General features: G+C 38.7%; 1 protein-coding gene across 1 annotated transcript; it reads left to right on the top strand.

The window, feature by feature from the left end:
• The first annotated feature begins 2145 nt into the window (after nucleotides 1–2145).
• grxcr2 (glutaredoxin and cysteine rich domain containing 2) lies at nucleotides 2146–8519 on the top strand. Its single transcript, XM_029520091.1, has 5 exons — nucleotides 2146–2202; nucleotides 2623–2806; nucleotides 4118–4227; nucleotides 6475–6699; nucleotides 8346–8519. Exons 1-5 carry the CDS (start codon nucleotides 2146–2148, stop codon nucleotides 8517–8519), a joined length of 750 nt encoding a protein of 249 aa, XP_029375951.1.
• The last annotated feature ends 16235 nt before the right edge of the window (nucleotides 8520–24754 follow it).

A 24754-nucleotide genomic window follows, 5' to 3' on the forward strand; every position in this document is an offset into this window, starting at 1 on the left:
GAAACGGCAAAGAGCTAAATTAGAGATGTGGGTAATTCTTTTATAATATGGAAGGAAACAATTACCTATCAAAGGCCTATAATTTGTCTGTAATTACTGCATTTGGAATTGAGGTAAGCAATCTAACTCACTTTCTGACACGTGGATTTCTTTGTTGTTGTTATTGCTTTTCCTTTATCAGCATTGTGCTGCTTCACACACAGCACGCTTTCATTGGGCTGCTGAGTAATATAGTAGAAGGATTTAAATAGTCAAGTTGTCTGGATATGCTGAACCTACTAAATGATAAATAACATTAAACCAGAATTAATATTTAATTAACAACCTTTAACAGGTTCATTAAAAATACAAATACAAAAACAGTTAGGCATTTTTACAGGTGCCTTATTGAAAGTTTTCCCATCACTACATAGCCATGGCTAAAGCTCTTGGCTGAAGCTAGTCACCAACTGCTCCCAGCAAAAAGACTTATCCAGGGACATGGGAAAATAATTGCACAAAGCAAAATAGACATTAAATGTATATTTAAAATGTCAGTGGTCGTGGTCACCAAGTATCTCATATGATAGAGCAAGTAGCACTTATCAAGGCTGTCCTTTCAAAGCTATTCATTTAAGTGCAAACTTCCTCCTGTTTCCTTGCTGAGCTGCCAGGAAAGTTACAAAGAGAGGGAATTATACATTAAAATGTCTATATTTTCAGAAAATTGGTTCTCAGCTTGTCTATTGAAAACTAGTATCAGCTAAAGCTAAACTTTGAAATTAGTTTATACTGAAATTGCTTCAAGGGGCAGAAAAAGCCATAAACATGAGCCTGTCCTTAAATGTCGTCATGAGCCTTCACACTGTGTGTAATGTATGCTAACTATGAGGCATTCACAGTATCAGAAGCCTGCGAGTTAAATAGAGAGATTGACTGAATAATTCCTCATTATGCCAGACTTAAAAACGTTTAGCATATAGTGATAGACCTACAGTTAAAACTAATCGTCACTCAGCAGACCAAGTAAACAGTATAAAACTGTGATGGAGGAAAATGTTTATACATGGTAAGTCTATTCTTTCCGGAATTTCTTGTGTTGTTCTAATTTTCTGCAAAAAATAAATAAATAAATAAATAAAATTAAAAAAGAACTCAAGACATCGACTTGTCTCCACCTTCAAGGAAAATATTTTACAGGCGATACAGTTTACTATAATTTACAGATACATTTTTATTAGGGTCAATCCAATGTTTGGAATAAGGTAAGTTTTTCTGTTTTGTAAAGCTCTTGCGGTATCAATAAAGGTCTGTTTGATCAACCCTCAAATTATCTTGAATGCTAGAGAAAGCCCTCTGTCGTGAAGACCTCAGATATTCTCAGGTGTGTGAAATGTCATTGGAGGAGACCTGCTGGAACTGGGACTCCTTGGATTTGACTTTCAAAAGGACCTTTTTAACAGTTTTAGTGCTGAAAAAACAACAACAAAACAACAAAAGGACTCGTGACAGGCAGACTGGAACACTTGTAGAGAAACACTATAAAAGCACTGTGTTATTTCAGTCTGATGCAGCTTTAGGCTCTTTAGTGATGATATGTTTTGTTCAGGTCAAAAGTTGTCAGCATGTCAGCAACAAACGTCAAACATCACGTTTACTTCTCCACGCTGATGCACTCGGCTCCAGTCCAATGACAGACTGTCCTACAACTACCTAACAACTCCCACACATGCAACATACACAGCCTTGCCTCTCCATCTCTCCCTTACCCGCTCAGAGCTCCACTGAGGCTCCAGCTTCCTTCTATTCTGGTGATCATAATTATTTGATGGCGGAGCCTCTGGTTTCTCAAACCACTCTTTTGTACACATGATCCCGCTGTGAATAATTTAGCACAGGCAGATAGAAAGGTGGGTCCCTTAAAACAGCAGGTGCAGGCAAATTCAAGAGGCAGGACTCAAGGAGAGAGCTCTATCATCCACCCACTCCTTGCACATCGCTCTTCAGCCTCTCATAGCCTGTGCTTTCGATAGAGCCGTGTAACGATCCAGTTCTTCATCCACCCATCTGAACATCCTTTCATCACACTGGGCACCGCAGCGTCCAGCTGATCTCAGCTCAGCCCATGTGAGGAAGTTCTCGGATAGACTAAAGCGGGCAGCCACCATGGAGGAACTCCAGAGAAAACTGAACCAGCGCTATGAAGGAACTAAGCCAAGAAAGGTGAGTTATTTATGGGACCACTTCCTTTGAACTTCATGAGTTTTGAAGTATTTTTAGCTGAAAGACGAATTGAGGTCATTCCTGATATAAAATATTCAATTTTCATTATTTTTTATGGAACTGTTCTCCTGTCAGACCCAGACAAATATTACATTATAGCACAAATGTGGCTGAAGCGTGTATGTTTGAGGATCTGCTCTGATCTGATCAAAGTGAGAGAAGAAATGAAACAGACCATTAGCTTGTATGTTGACAAGCTGCAAATACTGAAAGCGTGCACCCTTTGGAGCAATCAGAAATTCTTCCTATTCATTAATTCTCTTTTCTTTGCTTGAAAACTGTGTAGCTCAATCATACAGTGTTTGCCATGTGATGTGCATTTTTTCATATAAACATTTCACCCTTGACTCAAAACCACAGGTGAGGTTTAAGTTGGCGTCATCGTACAGCGGCCGGGTGCTGAAGCACGTCTATGAGGACGGTCAGGAGCTGGACAGTCCGGAAGAGAAATACCCTCACAGCTTTATCCATCGCAAGATCCCACCTAGCCACCTGGAGATGGAGCAGCTCTGTGGGTTTGAGGACACTCATGGTGACCAACAAAGTAGGTTTGGATCATTGTGTGACTTACTTCACTGTACTACTTTGTGTCTTCCATTGTAAGCATGGTGACTCTGAGTTTTTTTTATCTGGGCTTGTATGCTAGCGTCCAGATCCCATTTGCATACAGCAATCAGGCCTATACTCTGGAGTGATTCGCATGAGATGATTCGGCTATATTTGCATGTTCTTACTTTGATTGTAATGGCTATGAACGAACACACGTTGATGCACAGTGTGCTTGTATTCGTGTATGGACACCAGATATTTCAGACATTTTGAAGACAAAAGTGTCACAACAGTATTCAACAGATCCACACATTTGCACTGATCACAGTAAGCTATGATAATAATGACTGCCGAATGATTTGTCACAGCCATTTTTTAACTGATAAAGTTTCTGTCCATGATTTTTTATTCCAGTTGTACAATGCTATATCTGCAGTATTGCAATTGTGTTTTTTTACCCTGTATATGCCTGTTTACAACTCTAAACACCAGTAACACCAATAAGACCAGTTTAAAAAATGAGATGTCCAAATAGCAAACTGTTTTATCATTATAATTTAATTTCATTCCTTTTTGTTTTCGTTTTTTTCTATAGTGAAAATTCACAGGTTATTTAAAAAATGCTTTGATTTCTAGTTGGAATTAAAAGAATAGTTAAATGTTTTGAGAGAAAAGAAACTGCTATTGCCACTCAGTTCACTGGAACTAATGCTCCCAGCCACTTAGCTGAGCCTACCTTGTTTAAACTTAGGCTTTCTTAGTTTGGCATACTTCAGCTCCTATGAAAGGAAGACAAGAAATAAGTGGCAGCTATCCTGCTTCCCAAGGCAACAAAATTAATCTTCACCACCTCCCGGCTTTTGAATTGACACAGATATATCTTGTTTGACCAATGCCTCCAAAAAGTAAAGCATTGATAATGACAATAGTTGTTTGACAGGATAACCTCATTAGTTGTCTAGCAAGTTCTTTCTGAAATTTAATAAAACTTGCTGGAATATTGTAAAATACATTTTATTTTTTATGTTACAGGTTTAACTTTCTTCTTACTGTATCACTTCTATTCACTTACAAGTGCAGTAGAATTACAATGCTATAAAGACAGAGAAATGCCTGGTTAACTAACTTGGTCATAGCTGGTGAGGTAGAAGATTTTCATTTATGATCGGTCACGGAGTCCAAAAAATCTGGCAAGAACATGAATTATAAATATGTCTTGTTTGTGGATGAAACTGTAGGATTTGTGCCTCGTGTCTTTTTTTACAAGTTCTGACTCTGCTGACAACATGTTTTATTCTGGACTCAGGTGTCTATCCTACAACAGGGCTCATTGCCCAGAGAATAAATGTGTACCGTGGAATGGGAAGCTACAAGCCGACTGCTGGCCAGACTGAAGAAACAGAGGGAGATGGCAGAGTAAGCAAGTCTTGTAAGCTTGCTGAGTTTTGATTCTTGAATTCAATATGGCTCACAGTAAGACTGGATTTCCAATTAGCAGTGTCATTTTTGTCAACTTGAATGTCGAGAAATAACACCTTTCATTGCCTGATTTCATTCACCACTGCATTTTAAATGACCTAAAAATAATAATCATGGAAATATTTGTATCTCAGATTTCACTGCAAGTCCATTGGAAGGCACTGCAATGTCAGCCTAGAAAATTTTTATCATCCTGTGTTCAGTTGTGAGTGGAACTTTGCCACACCCGATGCCAGCTGTCACAACTCGCAAATAACAACACTAACGTTTTAGTACATGATCATCAATCTTAAAAAGGCTGTAGTTTGGTTATAGAGTAAAGCACAGAAAATCTTTGTAATTATCTGTTTATGCAGTGAAATGCTGCAGTAATACCCCTCTCTATGTAACTCTTGTCTGATCAAGTCCTGCATTGATATTCACAGTTACCTGAAGAAGACTCACACTAATGCATAAATATCACATTCATCAAAAGTCTGTTGTCAACCATAATCTCCAACCCCATTTACTGATGTCTTTGCAATCGATCTAAACTATGTTCGTGACTAAAGCTCGTGCCAACAATGCCCCAAAAATGAACCCTCTTTCAAAGTCACTTAGATCCTTTTGTCTTTTCATCTTAATACAAATTCAGAAACAGCTGGACCTGTTCAGCATTTCTTATACAGGCCACAGAGCATGAGCTGATGTTTAATTGTACCATGCAGTGCACCTGTTACGCAGCTTCTGCATTTTATGTTTCTCCACCTGTTTTGTCAGGGACTAGATTTGTCCTTTTGTTTAAAGGGTAACAAGCCAGGTTGATTCCCCCTTCACAAACTCCAAAAGTGGTGCAGAACCATGTAAAAAACCCAATGGTGCTAAGCCCTTTGTGCAGCCGTCCAGAACTCTGCAAATCCTCTCTGTGTAGTTTATTGACAGTTTGAGCGAAGGAAATCACAGTAACATCATTAACATCTCTGCTGTATCCTCATGCTAAGATTTTTTTTATGTGCAGGTCGAGCACATTAAACCACTGATTTGCAAGGATTTTATCTTTCCTGTGTGGATCATTTGCAATGTGTGTTGAATCAAAGTGGAGATTCAATTTTGCAACAGAAACATTAACACATGCAAAAATGGGATTGTTATTCTTGCTATTCCAATGAAGCAATTAAGTAGAGAGACTAAGAATATTGTCTCTTCACTTCTAAAAATGTAAATTCTGACACCTGTGATTGTGAAATTACTATTGTTTGAGTATGGTCACTATTCTGCATCTCTTTAGCTATACTTAAACAATAGGAAGTCTAATTATGAAATATAAGAGCTCCTCAGAATAATTTTTCTGTTCTTACGCCAAACTTCTGCTTAAAAACAAACAGGGATGCCAAAAGAAATATATGCAGAGCTATTAGTCAACACAAAGTAATTTAATAATGAAATCGTACATCATCATTTAGAACAGAACAAGACATTGAGGCTCGGAATAGAAATCAACAATCATTCCATAATTACGATGCTCATGCTGCACAGTGAAAACTGTACCGCAATTAAAGTGGAACAACAATTGCGATGAAATTGTTCATCTGACAGGAAAAAGAAGTTTTGCGGAGCGGCTGTGGCAGCAGCTTCATTAGCACAGCAAGCTGAAAGAGAGGTCATCTACATTACTGGCTAGTGTCAGTTTCTCTCTTTTATCTGGCAAACAAAGTCATTCCTTGCCCAAATGAACAGGGCGGTATTTATCACACTTATCAGTGGAAGATGGGGATCTGGCTTTCCAGAGGTTCTAGAGGAGCTTCTCTGCTGTATACAGTGTAATGACCTTTTTCTCTAAATTATCTGTTTATTATAAATAGAAATAAACATATATATATATATGTATACTAATTCTTTTTTACATCCACACAGGGGGCCTCCAGAACAACATACAGTCTGTACAGGCATACAGGCATTCATATCCCTAAAATTAGGTCAAGGTTAGGATTAGGATATTATTTTTGAAATCAACTCATCAGATCCTTTTAAAATTTTCCAGAAGAGAAAATATTGTACAGAAAAGGCTGGAGTTTCACAATCATCAACATGATCAGAATCCCAGGGAATAATAATAATAATCCATCCATTATTGATTGTAGGCCGTACCAGATGTTGGTAATGTAAATTGATGTCGGAATATGTGGCATTATCTGTTTCCCTCAGTCACCAGTGTTGGACTTTGGTAAGATAATCATCTACACCAGCAATCTGCGCATCATCAGAGCACCGAGGAAGCCTGAGGCGTTTCAGCACCACACAGTGCCCCATGTGGACTTGGAGGGCTACACCAAAGCCAGGGAGAGAGAGACCAGGAGGAAGGCTAAAGCTGCTTTTACACAGGATGGCGAGGAAAAGGACGACAAGCAGATCAGTGACACAATCACAAAGGTAATCGTCCTTGGCCAAATTACTCTGGTTGGTCTGGTAGTTTTTATCGCCCTGTGTCTGTTTCTTGGTATTTTCAGTCTCATCATATCCCTCTTCTCCTTATCCTTCCTATTTCTTTTTTGTCTCTTTATGCATCTTAAGCCATCCTTTCTCTGCTTCTTCTTTGCTTCCAAGACAATAACTGCAGCATTGTCCGTGAAGCTATATTCTTTTAATTCAGAAGAATTCACAGAGGGGTATTTATTCTCATCCCACAATCTCCTTTGTGTTCCCTTGTAACTGCCACCTCATTTGTACCTATATTCTTTTCTTTTCCTTGTGGCCTCCTCCTGCTCTGACAACCCATTGTCCTAGAGCTATCTGTCAACTGTGTACAGATACTGATGAGTCCACAGTTTTTCCTGCTTCCTTGTAACATTTGCCTGGCGCTTACAAGCCTGCAAGGATACTTCTCTCCCTATTCTTCCTTCCCTCTCACTTCCTCGAGTGATTATTGCTATTTTATCTTTGCTCCCTCCATCTTTCCTTTACCTCTCTTGTTATTTTCTCATTTTCTCTGCCACTAGAAAAAAAGTTCCCCCTCAGCTTTTTTCATTATTTGGCGATCCCGCTCTTTTTTCCATCATCTTTCCTTTCGCTGCCATTACTTAGATTTATACTAAGCATGTGAACAGATATTGGAACCATTTGAACTGAACCTGGGTTTAACTATCAAAATAACAGTTGACTATTACAATATAGTGTTACACAATCAACAGCATTCAATAAATCTTGCTCTATGCATGCTGGATGTTAATGGTCATTACAGCTGAGATTTACTCATTCACCGCTCAATGAAATTTGGATTGAACAAGGCTTTTTTCTGTCTTCAATAATATCAAACAAATTATATTTATTTGTAAAAGTACTGCAGTTTGATATTAACACATTTTGTAGCTGAGACTAATTTAGTTTCAGAAGAAGTTTGAAGTTTTGAAGTTTGAAATTGCTGTGAAATTAAGGAAGGACTGAATATTTTCACAGTTTACTGGATTTGTGTGGAGGGCAGTGCTGTTTCTATGATTCAATGAAATCAAGGCTATTTTGCTTATTTTAGGTCATTGTCACTGTGGGATGACATTCATTTATGGAACCCCTTCTTCTAAGCATTGCCAAGCAGTTAATCTCCGTTATTTACTTTAGTGTGTTAAAACCTGTTCAATGAAAAACTTACTTAACTTGACAGTTCAGCTTTCAAATAATGAACGAGAACACGAGTGCCATTCACTCTTGCGAGATTGAACAGGTGGGTTTAGAGTAACTCCTGTCTGTTATTCTTAATTGCAAATGGAATTAATCAAATGGAAATCTTTGCAGCTGCTGATGGATGGGTAGAAATAGGTTTGATTGGAAAACATAGAGGTTGATTTACATATTTGAAAAAAATAAAAGAACAAATGAACATTATGTTATATTCTCGTTGTAATGAAACTTAATCTTCCCCGTGAACTTGTTCAACTTGTCCTTTTCAGCTCAGTCTTTACCCCATGTCCCTGGTTCCATCGCTTTGTTCCCTTTTATCCCTTTTGCATAACCTCGAAGTTCCACTCTTTCAGCCTTTCTTTCTCCCCCCTTCCTCTCCTCTAATGTGTTTCTTCTTCCTCCAGGAGGCCAACAGTTGCCAGCATTGTGGCGGCTCAGGCTGTGCTCCCTGCTCTCTGTGTCACGGTAGCAAGCTGTCCATGCTGGCGAACCGCTTCAATGAGTCCATCAGTGATCTGCGTTGCCAAGCCTGCTACCCCCATGGTTTGGAGAGGTGCCAGTCCTGCTCCAGCAAATAGCACAGTTTGGCTGACACCCACATTTGGCAGCCAGAGCGTGAGTGAGTGAATGAGAATGTGTCACTGTGAGTGAACGTGTGTCTGATGTGCTATCAGTTTGTCAGAATTGTCTCAGTGGCAATATTGCTCTAATCCAAAATGTTTTTGGTGGGGTGTTTTGAGGCACTACATGGAAACATAAGCCATCATTGGAAAGGGGAATTGTGACTGTGCAGTAGGCACAAAAATTATAAAATACAATTACTGTGTGCAGTGAACATGGCCTGCGATAACATGAACACATAATCACTCCTTTGTTGTCACATTATTTTACATCTGCACCCTCCTTCCTGATAAAACCCGGTTCCACGACACAGTGAATATTCTAATTAAAATGGTGCAAACATTTTTCATTTTATTTTTATCTGTTTGGAAGACAGTCGTGCCCCTATCTCCCTTCACTATTCATCAGAGACAATGAAACCTTTTAAATCCCAAAATGATGTACTGCATCAGGTTATTGACCCTTTAATTTTTAATTTATTTATTTTTAAAGAAACTAGGGTCTAAAGAGTTTAAGAGGAATAGAGAAATCTTGACAGAGTGAAAGCTGATTAAAATGGGAAATTGTTTCATTAGTGATAACAACATAAATCAAGGGCTTATGATTAACATGTCCTCCCCCCAATTATGGTAGCAGTACTTCAGGGACTACAGCGTGACAGAGGAAGCAGTGTGCATCCATACAAGTTCCAGCTGACCACAGATACTGTGGTTAGGAAGGAGTGAGGTTGCAAACTTTTAAGATCCACATTTCTTACTTAGAGACAATAAATGTTTGACGTTTTAGAAGAGAAGATGGAGAAAGAGCAGACAGACTTCGCAGTTCCATAAATGGCAGCAATACTATCAAGGTTGCTCAGGAGATTAAATTATGGCAATTATGCTTCCTTTTTTAATTAATAGTCCACTCTCAGCCTATATTAAGACCTCAAATCTTTATGACAAAAATAAACACCATTTTCAATGTGTGTTCTTTTTCTATGCCTTAAAATGAAACATAGCTTATGTTTTACTGGTTTTATGAACACAGGACGAAACTGCACTTCATTGGCTTGACAATAAAGTTGAATCTAATCTAAATTAAAGTTCAGAGACAGTGTAGACATTGTAATGTACTTCTTCACAAAATCACCGAAATGTTCATGTTGATTGATATTTTATGGTTAGTAAAGCCAGTACAGAGTTGTCTAGTAGTCAGATGTGTCACTGTTCTAGCTACAATGTTTGATTTTTATGGCTGTAATCTTGACAGATTTAAATGAATCCTGCAGTCTGAGCTGCTTCATCTTTCTCAAGGCAACGTTGTCTCTGGCTGGAAAGTGTGAAAATAATTGCTTAAGTGTTTGACATCTTTTCGCAGTAGGTTAGGAACGTTTGTTTGTGTGTTTCCAGCAAGAAAACCAAATGAAATATAGCCACAAAGACAAATGCAGCATGCTACATAATTCCTTGTCATTACATCTCAGTCATTACACCTCAAATCAACTGCAGTCAACCACAATATTTTTTATTGTGCCATTTCAGGATGATTTAACTGAAAAAGATGAGCAAAATTAAACATCATCGCCTCAATAGTTAAAAGGTTTTTAAATAGTTTTCACAATCCTATTGTGGTCTATGAGTGATGACCTTCATGCAAACATGCATTTCTATTGTGGCAACATTAGTATCTTCAACAATTGGATTACCTGTTAGAAAACATGTTTTTGTATTGGAATGTATTCTTGTTATGTCCTGGGCAGCTGACTTCGATTAGCAGATGTATGAAGTTGGAATATATATATATCTGCCTACCTGCTCAAAATCAGATATAAACTGACACAAAGGATATTCTGAAGTGGATGCTGAAATGGCAGTTTTTGTTGCTATACTCAAGCTCTTAGGCAGAGATCAAAATCAGCTAGAGCACTGATCACATACTCCAAGTTGTCAGTGGTCCACACTCAAGGCAAAACAACCACCTGATACCATTAGAGTCCTGCCCCTAATCTCATCTTCTTACTGCAATTTCCATATTTTAATCCCATCACGTTAGACCCCTTCACACACTGTTAAAGTGTGGACTGTATGGCTTATCAGCAGCTTGGCCTAAAGCCCCATCAACAATAAAAACCCTGCAAGTTCTAAAATCGCAGGACGAACCTGAATCTTGTTTTCCCTCCACTCTCTCTTGCTCTCACGCAAACACAACATAACAACAACGCTTTTTAACATCACCATATCTAACAAAAAAAAAAAAGACAAGCACTTATGGACTGGATTATCACCCAAGTGATTCCATAGCAGTAGACAAAGTCTAAAAAAAGGGGCAACTTTAAAATCATCACTGACCTCAACTAATAAGAACATAAACAACAAGGCTCCACATCTCTCCTTCTTCATTATCCCCACTTCTTTTTGATCTCTTCACTTCTGCAAAAACAATGTATCTCTGTGCACATCCATAATGAAAAATGCCTTTTAGATGAACATTTGCCTGCTCAAGCTAATAAACCTTTCTGTGGAACGATTCAATGAGTGGATACTTTTCTTTTCTGCTCACTTTAATCTGTATTGATGCTTTGTTTTCCATAAAAGACCTAAAAACAACGTCAAAAATGTTACGTTGACCCAAATTGCCATGTTTTTAGAGTGAGCAAGCCGCTAGTAACACTGGCTTCTTAAAGTCAGTTAATCACAGCTTTTACAATTCTCCTCAAAGTAATACAACAAAAATATTTCTTATTTACTGATTAATGGCCTCACTTGGCTTTCCAGGAAGGACACACACACTCACAAATGTTTAAAGTTATTGTGTATTGCCTGCCATCTGTTCTTGTTATGCATTGTTAAACATTACATCAAATCTTCATTTATTAGAGATTTCTGATATCAAGTAATGCCCCGCTTAATCATAGCGGCAACCAAACAACAGTTTATGTATAAAGAGGGAAACACTTAGGCCAGTGGTAGTATCATCATTTATGATGTTTTATAGATGTATCTGTTTATCTCACTATCTCTTATAGCCCAGTTGCAATATATGACACAGCAAGCAGTCTAAGCACATTAATCATGGGAATCGCATATGAGCACAATGCACTGTGTGAGAAATGAGCCACATTTAATCTGTAGGAGCGTGAACTTTCCCTCGCTGGATGGTACTGATCATTCTGCCTTTGCGTCTGTATGTTTTTTGACAGATCCCCACTCCATCATTTAATTTTTAATATTGCAGCACAAATAAACTGTTGTCATCATGGACAAATCTCTTTTATACATCACCCACCTAAGTGAATCTTGTAACCTGCCATTAATACACAGGCTGATAAAAAGTCTGCCCTTAAGACCTTTCATTCTCTCAATTAAGGAAAGTGTAACGTCTTGACAACAGCGACATGTCGTATCATTTCATCTGTTTGCAGTGCTTTGATACATTCCCCTTTGATTGCACCAGCAGGGTGTTGGAGTGAATAGAGACTGTCCTTGAGTGGATGGATCAGCCTTCAAGCCTCCATCAGAGCAGCATTGACCCTGCTGATGGATCATTTGGCATTTGGCAAAACACTGAATGCTGAACTTCTGATTTCTCGATGGAATGATGAACCATGATTTTTTTTTTAATAGGATTGCCTCATACCATCTCATTAGAATTAACTATTTTTTTATTTAACCTCTGTTTATCCAGGTGGTTCCCATTGAAATTATAAGATTTCTCTGACATGGAAGAGAAAAGGTCAAGATCATTAATATTAATAAGATCTGTATGAGAGTTAAGTAGCAAGGGTTTTTTCTCAAACAAATTGTTTTTCAACCTGAATAATGTAAAATTGAAAGAACTCCATATTCGCATAAAACACAATTTTGCAAGTAAAAAATGAAGATTTGTGTACTCTTTAATATTTTCATAATGCCCATACTACATACAGGCAACATGGCAGCATAGTGGTTAGCACTGTTGCCCCACCATAAGAAGGTTGCAGGTTTGGTTCCCGGGCCAAGGGCCTTTCTGTGCGGAGTGTGCATGTTCTCCCCGTGCCTGCGTGGGCTTCCTCTGGGTACTCCGGTTTCCTCCCACCGTCCAAAGACATCATGTTTGAGTTAACTGCTGACTCTAAACTGTCTGTAGGTCTGAGTGCGAGTGGTTGTTCATCTCTGTCTGTCTCTGTGTGTTGGCCTTGAGATGGACTGGTGACCTGTCCAGGGTGAACCCGCCCTCGCCCCAATGTGAGCTGGGTTTGGCTCCAGCATCCCCATTACCTGGAAACAAATAAGCGGTAGAAGATGAATGAATGATGTACTACGCACTTTTTTTTTTTTTAAGATTATGTTGATTATCACCCACAAAGGGTGTGTCAGGTTTCTACCTTGTGCTAGAATTATACTTGATGAATTATGTATGCTGGGTTTACACCTTGTGTCAGGAGACACCGTTGAGTGTCATTGTGTTTGTATAACACTGACACTTTGACATCATGTTTCCTAATGAAATGTAAGCAACATCTATTTGGTTAGTGAAATTCATTTATGAAGCAATCCTATGAAATTTTGTGTCATGTAAAATTAAAACTACTTATTACAACGTGTTCCTGCTATCAAGAAAATTCTTCATGTACACATTCGGAATACTAAATAGTCTGTTCCTCACTAGTCTGTGGTGTCAGAGAGACACTAAAACTGTGACGAATCTTTCAAATTACATCCCTGGATTCCACGTCCAAGTTTGTTGAAACTTCTAATGAATCTCTTCCTTCCATGTCTGCACAGCTGTTCATGCTGAGAGAGGGAGAAAGACATTCAAGACGTTAAAGAACAAATTAAAGTCTGCCCGTTGCTTTTCAAGCAGACTCAAAGAAAATTCCTTTTACTGTCTTAGATTTCCATTCTAGAGGCTTGACTGGCAAATTCTGCATTCATTTGCATAACTGAATAAAAATTATAAAATAAAAAAATCCTATAGACAGAATGTGACAATATTTCAATTTTTGGAGATGATTCATGAACTACAGCACACAGTTGGGTGCAATTGTGTGACAGGAGAAGACATGGAGAAATAGAGGGATGGAAGATTTAAACTGGCTAATTCAAAAGGAACCTTTATAGCTAAAATATTGAACACATTTTATGAGAACATGGTCCTTTCATCTCTCATTTCTTAGGAAGTTTCTGTCACAGACATTGACTGTCTAGTAAGAACAATCCTGATTTATTTATTTATTTATAGATCAGAAAACAAAAAACAGGAGATTGAGTGTAGAGTGTGGAAGAATGTTCACACTGCAGATATTAATGGGGAGAGATGAGAGGAACTAGGAGCCAAATTAAGACTGGGCCAAAGCAATCATAATATTTTGAAAAATTCAATAATAACAAAAGAATTTTACACAGACTGAGTTTATGGTGAACATTTGTATCTTGTCACTTCAAAAATACATTTTAGAAATGATGAAAACACAACAATTTGGGTAATTAGGAAATCAGCATGTTTTTTATCTGTTGAACCTTTCTCAAGTGGATTTTCACTACCAACACAATTACTGCTAATGTTTTTGTCTTGTTGTTCTCACCATGAAAAATATTTTTTCTTTTAGGAAAGATAACGAGTCTATGAAATACCTACTATATCAATTGAATGCATGAAGATGCTCCCCTAAGGTTGCAGATCAGATCATCAACACCGTCTTATATTAGCATTTTCATATGTTAACAAGTAATTTCACAGCCATGATTTGATTAAAAGGAACTTCTTGGCACCGTTTTATGGTGCACGTGCAAAAGGGGAAAAGAGTAACTAATACAATGTCTTGACTCTAAAGGGCAGGCTTAATCATTTCAGTTTAGAAGACCAGATAACAAAATGTCTCCCCTAAGCAAACAGAAACTAATCTAATCACACCCTCAGACTGAATGTGCCACACTGCTGTTGCGTGAAGCAAATGCAAAGATTTCATCAAGTGTTGAATATTTATCAGTCAAAATGGATGTCTAAGCAAAATCATTCTCCAAGCTGGAAATGCCTCCAAAGTTGTTGCTGGGATTTTAAGAAAATTCCTTTGGATACATATGTTTATAATGCCTTGAAGACTGAAATCCTGTGATATGAATGTGCCTTAAGGAAAACACGGTAGTCTCCTGCTTATATTTTTCATCCTGTCAGGGACATATCAGTGGGAAGAAGGGTATTTATCACATAAATCGTTTCACACTTGTATTAGCTGATATACATTCTGCTCTGCAAGGTGCTCCCCGGTGAATCAAAGCTGTGCTGTATGATTCAGCGGGAGGTACGAAAAAAACCCACAGAGCACTGTACCGAACCCAAAAGACACATTACACTGAGATATGGGATACACAAAATGCACACAGCAAGTGATATTAGCATTACGTTGGAGGGTGGTGTAAGGAAAAAAATCAACAATTTATCAGCAAAACAGCACCAGCAGGGCAGCATGGGAGCGAGTGGGAGCTGGTCAGATTATTCAGGCAGACTCTGATTGGTGTTTGTATATTCTTTCTACTGAATCAACTGGAGGTGTGAGTGACTGTACAGAGGCCCTGCAATAATTCAATGCAAACCAACTCAGTCTCTCCTTAACAGACCAGAGTTTATCTGTCTTTAAATAACTCTCTGCTGATTATACCAGCTCCCACTACCATCTGTCCTCCACGGTAAATATAAAAGCTCTTGTTCCTTTGTTGATCCGACTGATGAGGGATAAAATCTTAGCCATTCACCTCTGAGATCCTGTAGCCTCCTCATGCCACGTTGTCAGCACTTCGTCTTTCATTTACAACCCAAAACATTGTTGTCAATGCTGTTCACACATTTAAGTCTGTTTGGTTTCCCGAATTATTGGCACAAGTTGCCATTTTCACGAAGAAAAAAATAAATTAGTGATGAAAAATGTGGGAAACACAGAAGATAGACAATCTATTGGCTAGATTTTGGGAAAGGCAAATATAAATCATAACAAGCTTTTATGGATAACAATGTGTTTGTTCAGTAGCTCACAACACTTCATCTTGCCATCATAACCGCCTTCACATTAGGAGTGAAAATAAACTTAACTGAGCAGGAGAAGTTGTTGCACATGTAGCTGCCGATAATAATAAACAATTACCTAATAGCTCTTTAGTCCCAGTAAATGTCCTACACAGACAATATGAACCTTTGACCTTTGTCTAGCAGACACACCTGGCTGAAAAATGTCTCCCCCTATTCAATAATTCAAGCTTCTTCATCAACATCAGGCCTGGAGGACGAGTGGACACAAGACCCAGTGTCCCGATCAATAAAAGGCAGGAGTTATATTAGAAGAGGTCATATGGTAATGTGGCAGGTCTGATAAAAAACCAGACGACGGCCATTTATTTTTATGTTCCGGAAAGCACCTTTAGTTTGTCCTCCTCATTTTATTGGCCATTATCTGTGATTGACAGCTGTTGCTAAGGGAAACAGAAACGGAGGACGGACCACATGGTGAAAGTGGAGGATGGAAACGGGTGAAGAAAGGACGGTAGGAGACGGCGAAAGGTGGAGTAAAGAGACGAGAAAAGTATAACAACACCGCCAAAAACTTCTCCCCTACGACTTTTATTCACCACGAAGAGCTTGTCCACAGGTCAAGGAAATATTGCGAAGCTAATAGCCGCTAACGGCTAAGCTAACGATGCTAACATCTTAGCTTAAAGTTGTTTGTTAATTTAGCCTGTTGGAGGTTAGCAACGTTAGCTTTGGAGACGAGTGGATAAAAGCACCGACAGGACAATGAACTCTGACCCCGGATTCAAGCCATGTGCCTTTGGACATGCTAAGCCCAGGGAGCCACATTTGAGCCCATGACGTCTTTCTTCAGGATGAAGAAGTGTAAGTTGAGCTTTTCTTACAGTTATAAATAAAACAAAACAAGTTATTACTCCGGCTTGGGAATGCATTTGACAATTACGTCAATAAGAAAGTCGTGGTTTTCTGGTTGTTTCCATTGTCATTACCATTATTAATCGATTTGTTTATTCAGTGTCAGAAAACTGAAAATAATAATAATAATAATATAAATAAAAAAAATATTAAGTTATTTATGTAAAGTCAAAGAGGCCGGCGACATGTTTCGTTCAACAGAGAGATTAAACTGCAGGCAAAATTCTCTCCAGTTTTAGTTTGTTGCCAGAAAATGTTTGAAATTCTTGCTTAAATTACGACGATCTTAGGTTACTGGTTGTCTCTTTAATGTTTATGTGACGGCTAATTGCTTAATTGAGTGACTGAGAGTGAAGAGGAGGATCATACAGATTGGTTTCCCTGCAGTCATCAGGCTAGTGCATGTGAAAGCAAAGGGCATTAAATAACTAAAATGACTGAAATGATGAGAAAAGCACCACGGAAAGTTGAATTCCTACAAAATGAGCTAGTGGAAAATATACACTTTGCCAAGATGGAAATATCTCTGTCAGTGTAGATTATAAAATTACAGCAGCTCTTGCCTTCAGTGATCTGGTCAGAGCCGTGGCTTTCTCTGAAAGCAGTGGATGGTATTAGTGTGGAAAGGTGGCTTGAGTTATCGCTCAGGGTTTAAGGTTTGTAATGAATATCAATGCATTTTTAAGGCTCTGTGTTTGCCATGTGTTTAGAAACAGATGACACCTTATACATGAGCTGGCTGATGGATTTAGATATAAAATGTACCATGTTGATTTTCACAAGGGAGAAAAAAAAAAACAGGTGTGAAGAGACTTGCTTCCTAATCTTGTGTGGCTAATCAGTAAATCAGATTAAATTCTGCATTGGCACAGTCTGTCAGGAGTGAAACTCTCTGTTCAGACTGCCATTTCTATTTACCATGCATTTCCTCTTCAGTGTCAGGAATATTTTAAAGAACCAGTAGGATATTCATATCTGCTAATCTTAAATATAAAATGAAAAAATAAGGGCGAGCAAAGACTACTTTAGAGGATTTCAAAGGACCTCATCCTTGCCATAGTACTTTAGTACTTTAGCAAGTACATTTTATTTGCATATGATGTTTATTTTACATGTGAAGACACATTTTTTGTTAAGTGGCCATGCGTATTATGCCTACTGTTCCCTGGGTGGTTAATTTAAATTTACTAGATGAGGATATATTTTTAAATGCAGATCAAAATGCCAAGAAACTACTGTATTACAATGTTGTTTGGGGTATGTTACTTTCAGCTGGGATAAGTATAAGCTCATATTGCTGCATTATGATGACAATTACTTGTGTTGTAGAAAACTGTGACCACATACAGTACATACAGTGTTCCCAGAGTTCTTTCTTCAAGATGGGGGAATAAGGAATGGTCTGAGTCTTTAAATTCTCTTCTAGAAAGTTCCTTTCTACTGAAAAAATCATACATACATAACATACAAGTAGCTTCTTGCCCCACTGTCAGGCGGTGAGTCAACCAGCCTATCAGTTGCCACTGGCTGCCAGTGCAACAGAGTAATCACCATAATCCCACCACACCAACCATGGCAGCCCTGGCCAAGCTTCTCAGAAGGTGGCCATCTTTAAAGAGCTGGAGTCCAGTCAGCAAAGGAGATGGGGGTGAGGCATCAGTTTACACCCTCTTGGGCTGCTCTCTGACCTGTATTGGATTGAGATAGTGTGAGGCAGACTGATGGAAACAGAGAGAGATAGTGTGATGGTAGAGGCAGCTGCATCAGTAGATTACATTTGAGAGGCAGGCTGATTGACACAGAAAGCTGGTTAGTTTGGATGACAATGACTGTTACAGGAATAGTGTTTGAGAGCTTGTGGGAGAATAAGTGTGTTATGTGAATTTGTGTGGGTCTGTGTGATTCAGAATGTGATTTTCACAGCTTTGGGACTCATAAATAGTTTGTCTTTTTGGCTCCGGTTTTTAAGATGGCTTTCTAATTGCTTTTAAATGTGCTTGTTTCCCCTATTTAACACAGTGTCACCTAAGAGATCCCCTTAGGTTCAACTACAAATTTCTTTTTGTAATATTGGTTTATTGGTCTAGTCTCTCTAGTCTGGTCTGATCTGGTCTAGACTCTACTTTCTGCAGCAGTCAGGTCTGGTCTAGTCTCTGGCGAGGTTCCATCTCTGGTCTAGTCTGGTCGCCGTTCTTTGCTGTAGCCCAGTCCATCATTACCATTTAACCGATTAAATTGGATGAATCGAACCGCACCCTTATTGCGGGGCGACAGGGTTAACCACCATGCCACTGTGCTGCCTAGGTCAGCGCTTACATTTACATCAAGTCACAATCAGCCTAGACATGTTCAGGTTCCACTACACTCAAGTCACCACATGTATGTATTTATTTATTTATCTGTATGTTTGTTTATTTATTCATTAGAGAAATGTTTCAAACTTAATAAATGTGAGAAAGACACTTTAATGTCTCCGTTTGTCATTCTGTCTTGCAAAGCAGACTGGAGTAGATCATGAGGATCTTTTGCACACCTATAGATTGCAGCAGAAATCATTATGAATCAAATTGTTTTGAATCAAAAATCGATTTTTTTTATTTATTTTTTTTAATCTAACTATAGCAACCAAAAATTTGAATAAAAGTAAAAGATTCCCACCCCTGGTAGCCTTTCTGAGACACTGTGATGTTATCCAACAGTCTTGCCAGCAGCTGACAGACAAATATTTAACCCCTCCTGCAGTTTGTTTTCTGACAGTCTCATGTTGTGTCTAAAACTAATCATCTTTGACTGTGAACAATTCGCCTGGTATAAAGAGTCCTCACTGAGGGTGACTTGGTTTCAGCAGAGACAAACAGATGAAGTAAACAAGGGCTCAGTTTCACTTTAACTCCTTCAAGCCTTTAAATTTAGGAAAACTATTCTTGAAGTGCTTGCCAATTGTTTTCATCCCTTGGTCGCTTCTTCCCAATTGTGAATCCTTTAGTGCCTCTTCTAAGTGATTTGCTGCTAATTTGTTGGCTTGTTACAAGCAGATGGAAGTGATGTGTCCTCTGTTCATTCTCATTTTCTGTCTGGCCCTGCCTCAAATCCAATAGTGAAGGAGAGAAAGAAATCTGACGGAAAAGCAGGGGGCCACAAACTGTGGAAGTTAATTTTCCAGTTTCACCTTGTGTGGTATCAGTTGGCATAGTCACTGCGGACTGTGGCTTCTGACAACAGTTACATTATTTGCCTTGGATAACAGATGGAGGTATTAAATATTGACTTTTCTTAAAATAAACTAAAATTTTGAATCTGTGCCAATTTGTTCTCTCTCTTTGCCAATATTCTTTGCATGTTTGGTGTGGTTATTTGTACTCTGTGCTTCTTTTTCTCTCCTGTCTGTTCATCCACTTGAGTTGAAGTGAATTTTGAAGCTGTTCTAGCTTGCCAACTTCATGGCCTGCAAACTGCTTTAGAGGACATCCTATACAGAATAGAGTAAAATCGAAAGCATAAGTGACTTGTTTACACTGAAGAACCACTAGTTATCCCCAGGACTGCTGACTTCATTATCTGTCTAAAAACCCCTTTGGGAAGTAATGGAGTCAGGTGTTTATCATGGTATGTGTGTGACAGGAGGTCTTTCTTTGCTCACGAGGACCAAAGCTCCTTTCGTGGGTAGCAAGATGGAGAGTGTGACGAGGATGCAAACTTATGAGTATTTAGAATTTATGGCTGGGGGCTTTGATGAACCTTATGTTTAAAAAAAAAAAAAAAAAAAAAAAAAAAAAATTGTGAGTAAGAATATTTCCCTTTCACTTCCCAAACCGTAGTTGCACATATGCACAAGTGAGGGCCTTTCACAGAAATGTGAAATCAACAGTAATACCACAGGATGTTGTTTCGCTGTCTGCTTTCTCTGTATTTGAGTTTGTTGGCCACAGTGAGAGGCCGGTAAAAAGGCTGACACCACAGGGCTATAGTTTTTGACAGTCCACTAGTTCTTCTGCTCCTGATGCTCAGTGCAACTGTGAAGGGTTTTTTGTGTACCCAGGTGGTGCACATATGAAGTACACTGGCAAAATGTCAAAGGTGTGGGACCGTTTCAGTTTGCATAAAAAAAAACAAGAGCCATGGAACCTACAAACCATAACAGCAATTCTTCAATGATGCTGCAGTCAAAGTGCAGGGCCAACACAACGTAACCAATCTAATGTAAACATATCACTTTAATTGTTTTGTTTTGTCCTTTACTATTTCATAAGGCAAAAGAATTTATTTGGTTACTCAATGAAATAATCAATAATCAGAATACTCCATACAAAGATAATCGATGGTTCCAGCACTATCGGTCTCTCAGTCTTTTGCCCTGAGTGGGTATCTCCCTGTCGACAGTCGTCTATCTGAACCTTTATGACATTGGAGCTTGACATTAACTTTGCAGTGATATGCTGCTACATAAGCAGCAAAATGTATATGATGGGAAAATTGTTATAGCCTTCATGATGATGGCATCTATTTTAGGATTTTTCTGTTGGACTTTTCATCTCAAGGTGAGATGCTTAGTAAATCAATTGAGCCTATACCACAGTGTAAAAAGTTTAAAAAGTGTTTCATGCTGTACATGCATAGTTTATCCATCCATCCATCTTCTACCACTTTTTTGTTTCCGGGTTGCGGGGGTGCTTCAGCCAATCCCAGCCAATATTCTGCGCAAGGGATGGTGTACACCTTGGACAGGTCGCCAGAGACGGACAGAAACAAACAACCACTAACACTCAGACCTACAGACAATTTTAGAGTCACCAGTTAACCTAAACATGCATGTCTTTGGATGGTGGGAGGAAACCGGAGTACCCAGAAGAAACCCACGCATTATAACTTACTGGACACTAAATCATAATTCTGTCATGCTTCCTTTTTCATCTTTCATCTTACAAAACAGTTTTGGTCAACTTTGGTTATAGGTTCATCTGGGTTTTGAAGTGTGAAATTTTGTATTTTGAAAATTATGCATAGTTCTTGGCTCAGTGTATGGTATGTTTGGGGAAAATTAAGTTGCCAAGTTTGTAATCTGTTTTAAAAACTTCAAAGAGCAGAGACAAGTGAAGACGGGCATTTGATGGGGGGAACTTGCAAGGTGAGCTGAAGTGACAGCAGGAGAGGATGAAGAGAGAGGAGCAGTTCCTGCTGAGAACGGAGCTGGTGTGAGGTCTGGAGTATCTACTAGATATTTCCACAATTATCATAAATGCACATATTCAGCAAGCTGGTGAGCAAACCTATATATTAGATTTTTTTTTAAATTGATACAAGTAAGCTACCAAATAAACAAGTGGTGTTTGCAGATAAAGGAGTGAATAACAGAGCATATACTGTATGCCTTTGAGGTTGAGTTTACCACTTAAAATGAGCAGATGCACTCTGGGAAATTTTCTTTCATTTGTGATGCCTAGGGCCATTTTTTTGCAAAGTGTGAAGGGGCAAACTCCAAGGACCACAGGGGAAGCAACATGGCTAAACATTCACAAACACCGGAGGAAAGAACCTCTGCAAAGAGAAATATTATTCCTTCTCACTTTTAGTTAGTGTTAATCTTTTCCCAAGTATGTTAAGGGTGGTCCCTTTAACCACCTGAAAGGTTGAGAAGAGGACCATAAAGCTGGGGAAGAGCAGTATAAATGGAGCATATGTTTCTCAAAGGGACAGTTTGCTGTGAACAATTTGGTTGTCAGGTTTTTAACAGTAGGCAACTTTGCAGTTAACAGAACTAGCATCACAGTTCTATGTGGGCACTTCTGACTTGGCTGTGTTGCTGTTCCACCATGCTTGCCAAAGGACCTGGATAACTTTATGAATTCATTTATAGCATGGCTTGTAATCAGAAAATTGGGTTTAGGTGTGCCTTGTTCCATGTGCTGATAGTACCCTTGCCTCAATCACACTGATTGGCTTTGGAGCACTGGACTCTGTCCAGCTCACACTGGGAATGTTTGGGAGTTTCACACTACATTGTGCGCATTTGGGCACATAATGCAATTTTTCAGGTAAAATATTGTTCTTTAAGTCTTGCAGATGTCATTGTGCAGTATATGTAAATCTCTAATGTTAACGATAGAGGTTCTATGTGGTTCTCTTCACCGTGACCTAAGTGACACCTAAGAGATAATGAAAGGATCTTTTTTTTTTTTTTTTGTGGGCCGGGAAACAGAGGACCCTTTTCCTTTCACAATAATATGTGATCTGTTGATGTAAATAAACATATAGGTTGAAGATTAATTATTACATTACAGACTAGTGTATTTTCTATGTTAGTTCTGGCTTGGGCATCATCAGCCGAGTGTCACATTGAGATTGATCTAGTTAGGACAGAAATGGTACTTGGAGTGCATTTTCTAGATATGAAGGGGTTTATTTTTTTGTGTCATTGTTGCTTGAGTGCTTGAGCATATTGGGCAAAGTTTCCTATTCTGAGCGATGTAATCTATATTCCGTCAGTTGTGAGGTCTCTTTCGTTCCAAGCTGTGGTCCTGATATAGGCCCTTAACAACACAACAACACTAATGTGTAATGTCACCCTTGTGCTCTGTTCCCCAAGGGACAGAGAAATCTCTGTTGCTGGGTGTAAGATTCATATCCCAGCTGCTTGTCTCTCTTCTGTTTTAGACCTAGTAAAAACAGAGGATTTCCCTGTAGGTCCCCCCCCCCAAGCACAAGAGGTAAACCATCCTTACCTCTGTTACCAGATTGCAGTAATGTGTTTAAATGTTTTTCAGAAGTTTGGATCAGCTTCATCTTTAGCTTAAGAAGGCTTTATGATAAAGTTACTTGACAGCTTTCCTCTCATTTAATGTGACAAATTGTTGGTCCTCCAAAGCAGGACATCCTGCTGGGGTTTGGGAGCCCAAGCCCAATGAGCCAGTGTGTGCAAATGTGCAGGAGACCTCATTTTGCCAGTTAGCTGTGGTTAAACAGATTCCTATTTCCCGCTGCCCCTCTTTATACAGACCTCCCAGTGGAACAAGTGACAGTGTGGAAGATCACAATATCACCGCAGCCAGGAGAACAGATTATGAGTGTTAATGGGTTAATGAGTGTTTGTGGGATCGTGCTGAGAATGTAGTTAGGATGCGTTTTGTGTGTCTTTTTGCTTTCATTGGCGGATCCCTGGGGTTTGGTGATATCTGTTTGTGTGTGCATGCAGGCACATGCTTAAGTGCTCATGTCCTTTTATTATATTTAACAGCTCATCCATAAGTTGCAACAAATGAAAATAGTTTGCAGTGTGAGTAGATTGAGTAGCATTTTGATGGACAGGGAGATTAAGGCAATAGTAACTACTTGTACAGTTTCAATCCATCTGGTGCATTTTAATTAAACACTTAGTAGAATCATTCAATGTAATTATGGGTTGATTGTCATGAGATAATGAAAAATGACATTATTACAAGAGCTGATCATAACCATTTTTTCTTTTTCTTTGTTCACATTTTACTCCAACAACTAAAATACACCAATGAGTAAAGGATTGCAGCAGATCATTGCATTATCAATATTTAGAAGAACTGTCTCTGTCCATATTTTTTTTTTTTTTTTTTTTAATGAACCACCGACAACTCCATCATTAATCCATGTAGATCCAGTATAAACACATTCTTTCCTGGCTTCTCACTCAACATCAAATAAATATTGGTAACAATAGTTGAACATCCAGTTGCCAGGAAATAAACTAATGGCAGTCTAAATGGATGGATAGCAGCACCCTCCCCTGCACCATTGCAGGGATTTTATAAACCAAGGAATTTAAATTAGATTAGGTAATCGCTATGGAAGATTAATATCGGTTTCCTTTTTAATATTTGGATTGCCCCCAAGAGGGAAGATTTAAGTCCTTGCCCTTACTGTGGAGTGTGTACCGATTCTTAGAATGTTTTAAAATTACAGACTATTCATGGAGTTTTGTAGTTTGCATGGTGAAACAGCAAGAAAGGGAAAATGTCAGGTAAAAATAAAATATTGCTTTAACACTATATTTATAGTCCACTATGTGCTCTGGCAGTAAAAGTACTCATAAGTTTGATAGAAAGTTCAGGACATTTTAACTTTTTAAATCATTTCCACAACTCTTTATTTGAAGATTATGTATTACAGTATGCGGCTGGTTTGCACTCTTGAGTCTCCCAGCTGGATTTCTGGTCAGCAGGCTCCTCTTTTATTCTGTTAGGCTCCCTGGAAACAAAGCCGTAATCGATCAACCTTCGCCTCACCATTTTTTGACCTATAGTATTCAAGTACACTGGAGACAACATTC

This window comes from Echeneis naucrates, chromosome 14 (assembly GCF_900963305.1).
Source record: "Echeneis naucrates chromosome 14, fEcheNa1.1, whole genome shotgun sequence".
NCBI lineage: Eukaryota > Metazoa > Chordata > Actinopteri > Carangiformes > Echeneidae > Echeneis > Echeneis naucrates.